This window comes from Mastigoproctus giganteus, chromosome 1 (assembly GCF_048544385.1).
Source record: "Mastigoproctus giganteus isolate SK-2022 chromosome 1, ASM4854438v1, whole genome shotgun sequence".
Lineage (NCBI taxonomy): Eukaryota > Metazoa > Arthropoda > Arachnida > Uropygi > Thelyphonidae > Mastigoproctus > Mastigoproctus giganteus.
In genome coordinates, this window is record NC_143575.1 from 22,217,314 (window position 1) to 22,231,010 (window position 13,697).

General features: G+C 34.6%; 1 protein-coding gene across 1 annotated transcript in view; it reads right to left on the reverse strand.

Moving 5' to 3' along the window:
- The window catches only part of LOC150090630 (ubiquitin-conjugating enzyme E2 J2-like), a 74,129-nt gene that overhangs the window by 11,674 nt on the left and 48,758 nt on the right, over positions 1-13,697 (reverse strand). The window contains exons 4-6 of the mRNA XM_090379235.1: positions 7,963-8,156; positions 7,702-7,749; positions 1,032-1,112 (exon numbers count right to left, since the gene is read on the reverse strand). Coding sequence (XP_090235361.1) covers positions 1,032-1,112; positions 7,702-7,749; positions 7,963-8,156 — 323 coding nt within the window. The remainder of the gene's footprint in view (positions 1-1,031; positions 1,113-7,701; positions 7,750-7,962; positions 8,157-13,697) is intronic.

Here is a 13,697-nt window from a genome sequence, read left to right on the forward strand (position 1 = left end):
TGTTAATAGGATAACCCCTGTTCAAGAATCTGCTAGTTAATATTTGTATTTCTGAGTCCAAAGCAGAATCCGTCGTTGAATATTTATAGGCATTTAGAAATTGATTAAAGATAATCGATCTTTTGTAGGTGAACGGGTGGTAGCTATTATAATGTAGAAGCATACCAGTGTTTGTGGGTTTTCGATAGATGCTAAATTGTATTTTGTCCGAGTCCCGGGTAAGCGTGAAATTTAGAAAGTTTAATGACTTAGTATCCGTATCTTCCCTTTCCAATGTAAATTTGAGTCTAGAATGAATATTATTAAATGAATGTAAAATGTCTTGGATAGTACTACTATCGGTAATAACTAGAACATCGTCTAAATACCTCCCATAGTATGTGATACGGGGACGAAAAGGTGTCAAATGTATCTGCTCAATCGTTGAGAGATAGATCTCTGACATTAAGCCACTCAGGCTCAAACCCATTGGTAATCCAAAAATTTGTTTGTACACCTTGTCTCGAAAGGTGATGTAGTTAGCCTCAACTAATTGGATGGATTGATGGAATGGATTGAGCAATCTCAATGCTGATGGGATTCTTTCTCTTGCTCAGACTGTGCACATGAGGGGGCACAAATTCAAATTGAGGAAGGACAGTTGCAGAATAGATATACAGAAGTTTGCCTTTAGCCAGCAGGTGGTTGACTGTTGGAACAAAACAAACTTCCATCTGTTGTGGAAGTTGATAGCTTGAATAAATTCAAGGAAGAATTAGATAAACTGTTGGAGGGAATGAGAAGTGATTTTTTTTTGCTGATGCTGTATAAGCTTGCTTTCTTGCATAATTTGGCACTACTAATGCTAATACTAAATGAAAACCTGGAGTTATCAGAGACCCTGTACATATTTTTCACATAAAAATAATTTATGCACTTTAACAAAATATATTTTAATGCAAAAACTATAAAATAGTAACACACTGTAATTATTAACTGACAATTTTAATGTTATTGTGTTTAATATGTAATCAAAAATATACGCAACTTACCTCAACTACTTCAGGAAACAATTCACAAAACACTGAATCCTTTAAATTATAATCGAGACTTTGGAGGGCTAACTGTCGCTTCTATGGAAAGCAAGAAAGCAAATATTCTCACATAATGTATACAAACAGATGATATTCTGCATATACTTGAATAATTCTTATAGAAATATTTGTAGAGAGAGAGAGAGAGAGAGATTAAAAATATAAAAAGGTGTCATACATGTTTATTTTCATAATTTTTTTGTTTAACACAGAGAACTTAATTACTGCAAAACAATTTTTTCTATTCTCTCTCTCTCTCTCTCTCTCTCTCTCTCTCTCTCTCTCTCTCTCTCTCAGTGTACACGATAAATGCACAAACTTCTACTCACTGACTTATAATGTAAAACCTTCTAGGTATGCAAATTGCATTTGTGGAAATCTTAAACATACAGTCAGTCCTCGTATAACACATGTTTACATTACATGAATTCGATCATACACGATTTATAAATAGGGGAACGATATCTTATATAATACGAACCGAATTCACTTATGCACGATTCGCCTTTGTGTTTACAAGAAATGACAGTCGAATGCGAAATCACCCCAATTGAACGCAACACGATAGGAATGAAGAGAAGATTCTGAAAATGTATTTATGTGTTTTATATCAGTGAAGGGGAAACATATTTCACCATAATAACGTAAAAACCAACACAATTCCAGCTATCGGTATAATCGCAAATGCAATTAGATCGAGTTTACTACCAGTTTACAACAGATTCCGCTAGCAGAAACGCATCTGGAAATTGTTTTTATTGTTTTATGGTAGTAACCCCTAGAAATGTGCTTTAGTAAAATGTGAGGTGTTAATAGTATATCTCTGCCTTTACGGTGTTGTTTATTCAGCTGATACAGGCATCAGTTTTGTTTATGTGTGTGTGTGTGTGTGTGTCGAGTGTGCCTCCTCATTTTGTAATTGTGCTTTATTCCCTAAAAATAAGTAAAATACTTAAAAGGTGTGAAAAGGAAGTGTCCTGGTGAAGACACTGCAGATTCAGAGAGAAAAAGAAAAGCTATATCGATAAACAGAGGCGGACTGGGTCAAAAATTCTTACTCGGGAAAATTTGTACTGGCCTCATACTAGTGTTTATGGCCAAAATCACATTGGCCTCCGGGGTTTCCCCGGTAAGGCTTATGGCCAGTCCGCCTCTGTCGATAGAGAAAAAATATGAAATTGTGAAACACTTTGAGCGAAATGAAAGACCATGCGATATTGCACGTGCTACAGACCTAAATGAGGCAATGCCGAGAATTAGAAAGAATGCAGAGAAAATAAAAACAATTTTGATAGCAGGAACAACTCAAAGTGTAATTAAAATCCAATAGATCAAGACACAAAGAATTGGAAGAGATAGAACGGCTGTCATCTGTTTGGAAAGAAAATCAAACGAAAAACAAGTTTGCTTACGATAGAAGCAAAAGCATTACCAAGAATAAATTTTATTATGTAATAGTCGTAATAAAATATGTAAGTATTTTTTTACGATTATTTATTGTGTTTGGTAATGTTTTGGTTAAAAATGTGTGTTCAATCTTGGGTGGCCGGCACCTAACCCTATTTTTCCCATAGGGCCTGTTGTTTGTATTGCACGAGGGTTTCTAGGAACACAACTATCGTGCTATACGAGGAATGACTGTACTTGCCAACTTTTAGAAATCTGAACCTGGAAAACATTTAATACAGATCTCTCTCTTTCAGCCAAAATGTGTCAAAACAACTTGATCATAATGGCCTGCAGGGCAGTTACAACAACACAACAGTTCTTCTAAATTGTGTAGAAAAGGCTTCACTTCAAACCTTGTTGATACCATTAATGATCTTCTATATACAGGGTGTCCGGGCTAACAGTATCCAAAAATACACACATATCTCAGCATCTATAAGGTATATTAAAATATTTTTTTTGTTATTATACAGAGTAACTTACCAAGTTTTTATGACAGTTAGTAAAGTTCAATGTGGGCACCTTTTATAGCTCGACAGATGTCAAAACGATACTCAGGCTCTTGCCAAGTGTTTTCCAGCATCTAAGGCGTTATTAGAGCAACTGCTTCAACGATACGCTGTTCAAAATCATCCAAATCCCGAATTTTTCTCTGGTACACAAGTTTTAATAAAGTCCATGCAAAAAAGTCCAATGGAGTCATATCCGGAGATCTAGGCGGCCAGGCAGTTGGGCCTCCACTTCTGATCCAGCGTCCAGGAAAAGTGTTGTTCAAAAACATGGTAACATCTCGATGGAAGTGTGGTGGAGCACCACACTTCTGAAACCTGGGGGAATCTGCAGAACAGCAAATCTGTGGAACACCAACTTGTGGAAACCTAAAACCTGGGGGAATCTGTGGAACAGCAAAGATCTGCAGCATGTCAAGGTAAGTGTATCCCATCACTGTTGGCTCTATGAAAAAAAAAATGGACCAATGATGCCATTTTTGTGCACTCCTAACCCAGACATTGACTTTTGGTGTGTCCCTTTCATTTTCGATCACCTGGTGAGGATTCTCTGTACCCCAAATGCGGCAATTGTATCTGTCAACTTTCCTCCAAATGTGAAAGGTCGATTCATCACTGAATAACAACAGATCAAGATAATTGGGATTGTCATCGATACGGCTGATCATCTCAGCAGCGAAATCAGCTCTTAAGCGATGATCATCTGGCTTAAGGTGTTGAAGAAGTTGAAGTTTGTATGCATGCAAACAGATATGTTTGTGAACAATGTCGTGAACTGTTGAACGAGGAATCTGCAGTTCATTACTAGCCAGTCTAAATGACTTACATGGGCTCCTAGAGAATGACTCATGCACCGGATCCACAGTCTCCCAGTTTGTGAAACCAAACTTCTCGTCTCTTTTAGAGTCTCATCCCACTGAAGAATGGATCTGGATGTGGGAGGATCCACATTCCATTCCCTTCGTGCACGCCGCCGAACACGTGTAACTGATTGAAATTCAGCTAACCAAAGCATGCACTGTGCCATTCTTATGCCGTTTTTGTGCATGCGTGACGACTGGTAACGCACCTGCACTAGTGACCTTGATAGTGTGATGAAACAAATCTTGGAGAGATTTCCTATCGACTGCGCTTTCGTTTGAGAAAATATAATGAATGGTTCTTGCATTATAAGCCGTTATTTTTGGATACCTCTAGCCTGGACACCCTGTATATATATTTTTGAAAACATGTTTTGTTTAGTTACATAGTTCTTATAGAAAAAGATGTATTATCTTTCATTAAACAAAGAAAAAAACTGGAAAGATATGCACTATCCTCCAATTTGCATGGGGACATTAAATTAAAAAAAATATTTAATTATAAAAAATAAATTTTTAATGAGACACTTTATACAAGTGTCCTTTATAAAGTTTCCCTCCAATGGAACACTTTGTACAAGTTTTTGATGGGTGGACTGAAATCATATGCTCTACTCATGCCATGAGGCTGCAACTAATTCTCTGTTTGACTGGGAAATCCTATTCTAGTTCTGCAGTGATGTTCTGGAACAGCCAAAAGGTATTCACAACTGGATTTATTTATGGACAGTGAGCTATAAAAGGCAAGTTCCACACATTATTCCCTTCAAATCACCATTGTGCTGACCACGCTTTGTGAACTCGAGCATTGTCATGCTGATACAAATATAGCCCCTCTTCAAAGAATAATGTGGCTGCCATAAATTCACAATGTGGCTGCCATAACATGAACTAAATTCATGGTTTTTATTAATGACAACCAGTGGACCAAGTTAAAACCACATAAAACAGGCCCATACCATCACACTACCACCATCAATTTTATTGCTGGTACAACACAATCTTGGTGAAGCCATTCTTTGGGCATGCACCAACACCAGATGCATTTATCTGCTGCCTGGACCATGAAGTATGATCATCAATCCCATCATTCTCTACTGCTACGATAATGCTACCATCTCTGTCATCTGTACAAGATTTATCACGTTCTCAGTGATGAATTCTGAAACTGAATTTTTTTTTTTTTTTTTTTTTGTATAATTCTTACGTGCCATAAGGATGAAACGTCTCCACAGTGTGCCTACCCGATATGAGAAATTTATTTCATTTAATATTCTCTGCTGATGCATCACAATAGATGAACTTTTAATTACAGCCACCATAAGGTGGAGAAATGAAAGAAGATACTTGTTGACATTAGACTTGTTTCTGTAGATTGTAATTTTCAGGGAATACAAATGAAGGGAGGTTGTTCCAGAAAATAGAAGCGGAAGGAAGAAATGAGGAAGAAAAGCTAGTTCTCTGAGTTTGAATTGAACAGTAAAAGGGTGCTGACTAGTTGTGGTATGTGTTTGGACTGGTTTGGAAGAGGGCAGGAATTATAGAAGCCAATTCAGAAGAACAGTGCACATAGAAGTATCTATAGAAAAGGCATACAGAAGAAATAGAATGTCTATAAGACAGAGTGGAGAGACTCTGTTAGAAATGGATCATTAATTAACCTAACTGCCCTCTTTTGAATGGAATCTAGAAGTCTGAGAGAAGTTTCTGGGGCATTGCCCCAGATGTGGGAAGAATATTCCATGGTAGGGTGGATTTGAGATTTGTACAGAGTGAGCAGCTGTCTGTAAGAAAAGTAACACTGAGAGAAAAGAGAGAAAACAGTTTTTTAGTTGCAGAGGAAAACATTTGTGATGTGCTTATGCCAAGGAGGGGGGGGGGGAGAGAGAGAGAGAGAGAGAGATTAGCAGTCAGAATAATCCCTAATAGAGATATGTGTGTTCTTGTCTAGAAATCTGAGTGTCATCAAAGATTAGAATAGGAGCAGAAGAATCCTTTGTGAGATATAAGACAGGACTGAGTTTTAAAAGGATTGAAATCAACTAAGTTATCTTTTGTCCCACTGGAGAATTACCTGGAGATCAGCATTTAGGGTAGTGGATATTTGAGAAGCTGAAGCTGTTTGTGCAGGACAAAGTGGAATGCAATGCGCCATCATCAACAAAACTATGGATAAAATTTCTGGTCAATGGAAGAAGGTGATTAATATACGAGAAGAAAAGAATGGAAGAAACAACTGAAACTTGGGAAACACCTGCATTAGTGGAGAACTTAGAAAACAGAGTCGGCTACCATCACACATGAGCAGTCAGAGAGAAAACTGAATACCCAATTACAAAAAACAGTTTGCAAATCATAAGATGGAAGCTTATTTAGAAGACCTTTATGCCAAACATGATCAAAAGCCTTTGAAATGTCAGCAACTGCTTGAGTTAAGCCATCCAAGAACTGGTTACTTAGTGATCGATTGGTTTCTTATTTTTTTTTTCTTCCACTTTTTGGACAATAAATCTAAATATGTACAGGTCAATAGAAAATGTACTGGTACCTTGCTGAGCGAGTACCTACTTTTGCCATTTTATGTATATGATTAAGTTTACTAATAATATTATTTATTCGTATTTATTATTTCATTCCTTTCAACTGTCGGCTAAAACTTGAAAATGAGAAGAGTGGTTAAAATTTGGAAACAAGGGCATAACAAAACTGCTGAGTAATTACAGACAAAAATTTCTTCAAATAATATTTATTTAAAAATATAATAAAAAAAGTAAGTGCTGCTGATTATGGTTTGTGTATAACAACTACATTTGCTCACTTTCCTTGGTTGTGAGCTTCTCATTCCTATATTTTTACTCACAATATATTTTGCATACAGGAATAAAAGTTAGTCATGTAGAAAAATTTATAAAAAGCAGGTTGTCCCCTGCTAGTTGTCCCCTCTGTTGGCAGTTTATAAAACTGCCAACAGAGGGGACTACTAGCATGTTCTCAGTTTGCTTCTGCTCAGATCTTTCTAGTTATTTATTATAATAAATATATTAAGTTTATTTTAATAAATACAGTATCAATATACAGATTAATGACATGTTACATACTCACAAAATGAAAACTTTCTTAATCCCTGTGTAATATTGTACTGGCTTCAGATATAAATTTAGTAATTGTGGTGTGCGTCTACACTGTACACTCCACTATATAAGAATGAGAATATAGTACATCTGATGGTCAGAAGACTTTCAACTGTGTGCCCATAAAAATGGTAGCACTTACTTATGGCAGTCTAAAGTCTGTCAGTCACTAAACACAAAATGTACTCAAAATGTACATATTGGAAACAGCGAACTAAATGTTATTTAACTTTTAATTAAATATGATTATATAAAAAGAATCAGTTAAGCCATTCAACAGCATCACTGTGCGAACAAATCTTATGCTAGCCGTGGAGGGGGGGGAATCTATCTTAATGTCCGGTTTTATAAACAATCCAGTTTCTGATGTTCTATATATATATATATATATATATATAATTATTTTTTGAGATTGAGAAATCTTCATATATATATAATCCAATCATTTTCTCTAATAAAATTATATATGATGAATAAGTCTGTATATGATGGAATTAAATATATCGATATTTAATGATATTCTCTAAAGAGCACAACACCTTCAGTGTGTTTCATTTCCTGAACAAGTTTGAGCACCACTGGCATATAAAATGTATACAAGAGCATACAATAAGACACTTATCTGAAAGTGAGAAGGTGCCATGCAATTTATAAATCTGATTGAAGAAATATTACTTACTTCATAATCTGATGTCTCAATACTTCCTAGTGTGAAGTTCTTTTCAACCTAGGGGAGAGGAGTTAAAAACAAATCAATTTTTTTTGTTCAATCATTTTATTTTTATGATAAATTCTCATTGTAATTAATTTATTCTTGCTATGGCAATAATCATATAATCAAATTGAATCAAAGCATTCAAATTTAAAGGAAAACAACTGCCACTGAAAATACTATTATCAATCATTATTACAATATCTTATTTTAATAAAGCATTCTCACCATGAAACTTAGCAACCCTGTTAAAATTGTTGAAACAGACCATGCAGGATTCCAAGTATCAGGATGAAAGTCACTAATACTCAGACATAACCTAGTGTTACACTTGAATCTTCCACTAGGAGTAATCATATAAATACTTGGGGGTTTAAATGGAAATTCACTAGGAAATACAAATTTTCCATGATAAACTCCTCCTGAAAATAATTTAAAAAAATACAGTAAGAATATTTTATTTAAAAGTTAGAAAAAAAAAATTAAAAAAACAATGAATAAAAATTGCTTTCATTTTTTTTTCTTTCCATAAATATTTTTAAAGATATAGGGAAATATGTAGGAAACATGTTTAAAATATAACAATAGCAGTACACCAATTTTTTTTTACTTGATTACCCTTTTGTCCGTTGCCTTCCTCCTAGGAGATGACACTACTGGTAATCTTGGAGTTCACTTACAGTTATTCATTTATCATTATCTATCATTTCCTTCCCATAAATTTTTTACTGAGTTATTTACCAACCATTTAAGCTTGTTTCATCTGATTTTATTATTGTAATTTATCATTTCTAAAATATGTTATTCCAATGGATTTACATGTCACTATGACAGTAAAAATCAGTCCTGGATTATTGGCTTTCCATTCACTATTCTCCTCCACACTATCCTATTTCCTATTATATCTTTAGCACCTAACCAATGTAAGCACTCTTTCCTCTAATGCATCATTGACAGCACTGACCCATCTAATACCATTCATTTTTGTTTTGAATATCTGTTTAGCAAAATATCTCTTCTCCCCTTTCTACATGCCCATGCCACCTTAAGTTTGCTTCAATTACTTTCAATCGGGTATTTCTTCCCAAAATTTCTTAATGGCTAATTTCTTTTTTGATCCAAATGAATTTGTTTAAATGGTTTCTTTAACTTCCTGCTTTGCTTATTGTGCTGTTTATTTCAATGTACAGTTAAAGTTCTTTATATAACAACTCTGTAGGGGAATGAGAAAAACGGTTGTTATATCGATCGTTCATAAAATCAGCAACAAAACAAGTAAAACCTTGAAAATTTAATATAATGCTACTAATACAATATAGTACAGCCACTCGCCGATTAACGTAAGGGTTGTGTTCCGCAGAACTCTATGTAAGTCGGATTTTAAGTAAGTTGAATCAACCCCATGCCTGTGCAGCACTCGCTGAATTGATTGAATCAAAAAAAAATGTTCCACGAACATTTGAATAGAATTATTTACTGTATTTATTCCATTTTTTTATCTCATGCGCAGGAAAAATTACAAAAGCGTGCAATTTAAAAAATTTCAAAAAAAAAAGACAGGCATGACATCAGTAAGTTTTACCTCTCAAGCATCGTTGCCAGAATCGACATTTTCAGCAGATAAGTACGCCGCTGCAGAGGTTGAGGGCTGTGGAGATTTAGAAAAGTTCGGCTGCTCAACTTTACGAAAGAACATGTTAATGGATGACTAGACGGTGGCTTTTTTATTTTCTTCGTAGATTTCTTTGTAACAAGCAAGCATATCATTCACCCCTCTGTTAACTTTTAAGAGCTGTTCGCTGTCGGGATCCATCTTCTCAAACCTCGCCATTGCCGATGCAATTTCACGAAATTCTTTCTCTCTGGTGATGAAGCGTCTCGGCTCTTCATTTGGTTCATCTTGAGCTTTGTCAGCATTTTCTTCTTTCACTATCGCTGCCTGCAAGTCAATAAGTTCTTCGTTAGATAATTCCTTCTCTTCTTCCTCTGTTAACTCCTCCACGTATTTGACAACAACCTCCAACTGAAGTAGCTCTGTAACCTTTAATCTTATCTGTAATCTCTTCATATGATTTGTCTTTATCAAGCCCTTCGAAGCCTTTTATGTGCCATGGACATATTGTCTTCCATGCGCCTAGGCCTTATTAATGTTTAAGATGGCGTAGTAAATATTGTAAGATTTCCAAAAGTCTCTTAACATAAAATTTTTCTCACCATCTAAAGTATACTATTTAAATAGTATGCTTTTAAATTCAAAATAACACCCCGATCCATAGGTTGGATAAGTGAAATAAGTACTCTCACATTTGAATTGAAATCATCAAGAAGCATAGGATGTCCAGGAGCATTATCTAATAGAAGCAAAATCTTGAAAGGAATTGTTGTCTTTACAATATTTTTCAACTTCAGGAATGAAGCAGCATTTAAACCTAGACTCTAAGAGAGATACTGTTATCCGTGCTCTCTGGTTTGATCGGAAATGCACGGGTAGGGTGGCTTTATTTATGCCCTTAAATGCATGAGGATTTCCAGATTGGTATACAAGCAGTGGTATTAATCTGTAATCTCCCGGTATATTAGCCCCAAGCAAAAGAATGTTCCTATCTTTTGAAGCCTTGAAACCTGGCATTGTCTTTTCCTTTTTGGCAATGTATGTCTAATCTGGCATTTTTTTTCAATACAGAGCAGTTTGTCAATGTTAAAAATTTTCTGCTGCATTGAACAGCTGCCTTCATCAATAATTTTTTCCAACAGATCACAAAATTTCTCTGCAACTGCAGAATCGGCACTGGTGACTTCACCACATACTTTAATGTTTTGGAAACCGGTGCAATGCTTGAACCTACTGTTGTTGTTGTTGTTTTGGTTTTTAGGAGCATTAGCAACTAAGGCCATATTGCTCCGCCTTGAACCTATTAAACCACCTGTTGCTTGCCATGAACTTGGCTTAGGGTTCGCCGTACTTATCCTTAATATGTTCATAAATATTTCTTGCTTTTGCTTGAATGGCCATTGGACTCAAGGGCACTTGCTTCTGAATCTGAGTTTTCATCCATATTATTAATAGCTGTTCCATCTTTGATATAGCACCCGAACACTGTTTTGTGACCATTGCTGATCTTAAGTGCATTGATCCTTTGGCACGTTCTTTTATACACGTACTGTCCCTTAAAATAGTATTCACTGTTGAAGCAGCGAGACCTAATTCTGTGCAATAGATGACAAACTTTGTCCTGCTTCGTATTTCTTCATTAATCATCTTCATTTCTAAAAAAATGAATAGCAAATGCTTAGAAAACGGTACTCACCTTGTATAAATCTGCAATCAATTTTTTGGTAGATGGTGGCTAAATTTAGGTTGGAAGAAGCATTAAAAAGAACTAAGGTGGGGAATGGGGTGAAAATATTTTAAACAGATTTTAAAATGAGCGCAAGGAAGTAAATTTTAAAATCTGTTTAAAATATTTTCGCCCCATTCCCCGCCTTAGTTCTTTTTAATGCTTCTTCGAGCTAAATTTAGCCACCATCTACCAAAAAATTTATTGCAGATTTATAAAAGGTGAGTACCGTTTTCTAAGCATTTGCTATTCATTTTTTAGTCAGATTTATCACGGTATTATAAGATTACTATATAATATAGGTGTTTAGATACATCATAGACAACTCTTAAAAAACTACAAAGTAGTTATTGTGGGCATCATTTGCTCTTTCTCATATTGTGCTCTGCTGAGGTAGTGCAATATCATGGCAACTCGTCGTGAAGGCAGAGCACAATATGAGAAAGAGCAAGTGATGCCCACAACAACTACTTTGTAGTTTTTTAAGAGATGTCTATAGTGTATCTAAACACCAATATTATATAGATATTAAACTCTTAATGTATTATGCCTTGTGCATTTAATTATTTTAAATATTATCTTATACACCTTTTGGCATCTCTCATATTGTGTGATTAACTATACAACTGGGTCGTCATGTCTGCAATACTAGGGTACCTGCCCACCCACTGATGATAGGCCAATAGCCTTGAAACATGTCTGGGTGGTGGTACTCACTGAGAATAAGTAACAATAGTCTTCTCTATTAGTGAAGCGTTACTTATTTGAGGTAGTGCAATATCATGGCAACTCGTCGTGAAGGCAGAGCACAATATGAGAAAGAGCAAATGATGCCCACAACAACTACTTTGTAGTTTTTTAAGAGTTGTCTATGGTGTATCTAAACACCGATATTATATTATATAGATATTAAACTCTTAATGTATTATGCCTTGTGCATTTAATTATTTTAAATATAAGATTACTATAATTTCACTATTGTCATCTTCATTTCTAAATCAGTTTTGTTTCATTTCCTAGCACTGTCAGCACTTGCACTTTCCATTGGTCCCTTTCCCTTCACCATTGTAATAAGTAAATAGGAATGAAGAGAAGATTCTGAAAATTTATTTGTTTTTTATATGATTAAAGATTTCAGTGAAGGGGAACTCATTTCACCATAATACCATAACGTAAAAACCCACAGAATTCCAGTTATCGGTATTATAGCAAATGCAATAAGATCAAGTTTACTACCCATTTATAATCGATTCCGCTAACAGAAAAGCTCAATAAACCAGAAAGTGCAAATTGTTTTTATTGTTTTTTGGTAGTGATCTCCAGAAATGTGTTTAATAAAAATATCACAAAGGTGTTCAAAATTGATTCTTATAATGGAACATATGATAACAATGAAAGTATAGTGCAATTTCCATTATAAAAATGACCTTTTAAAGAGATAAATAGCTTAGTTATATAGCAAAATTTTCAACTTCCAAAGACTTGGAATGAATTACAAAAGAAAAAAAAAAAAAAAAACACAATATGTTATTGGGTTCAACGTTATGATATTTTCACAATATCCCTACAGATGCAAAATACATTTCCATATTTTTTTTTATTTTACACCAGCCGGCAAAAACTTACGTAAAGTCGAATTTCCGTAAGTTGGGGAGTTCCTGTGTAATCTTATTTATAATATTTACTACAGTATTAAACAAGAAAATTACGATTGTAGAGAGCAGTAAGGTTACAATTAAATTGTAAATTTCACTGCATAGGCTACATATCCTATAAAGACAAAAAAATTATAACGGCTATCCATGACCTTACCTTTACCTCCCCAAGAAGATTTTTCAAATAAAACTGGAAAATGTGATACCATAACTAATAGCAGCAACTTAGTTTCCTGCCAAGGACTAATCAGAGTTGCCTCCAATGTGATGACCCACATGTATTCATTAATTCATTTTTAGGCGCAACTTTAATTCTCAGTTTCATTTTCACTTTCCATGATATTTTAATAACATTTAAAAAGAATATGTAAAAAAAAAAAAAAAAAAAAGAAAGAAGCCATATATTTATCTGAAACTTGTATAAAACATTGAAATTATTTCTTCAATCCCTAAACACAGAGTAACCCCCTACAGCTATTGATTATGCTGCAACTCATGTTTAACATGGCTGAAAAAAAAAAAAAAAAAAAATCAACATACAAGTTCTAATTCAAGCAGAATAAAAATCAATTCAATAGCCAAGGAAAACCAATTTGATTCTTCTTGTTTGTGGGAAATTTGCAAGTAAGTTATCAGTTACTGTAAAATGCAGATTTTTGCATGACAACAGCTAAGAACATTAGGAATATTTAATTCGGTCATGTACTACATGGAAATTTTTTACCAATGGCCCAGGGTGATACTTTACACATTGAAGGAACAAAAGCTAAAATGTAGGTATCCTCTTAGGCTGTTGGCAAAAATTTGAGAACATTCAGTGCATATATAGAGGAAATATAACACATTCTATTTCTATTCCAAATTTTCAAAAATACAGTAACAAAGAATAACAAAATCCCTCCTATCACCTTTCTTACATTTTCATATTTTGTCTTTATTAAATCCCACTCCTCACTGAAATGGCATAACT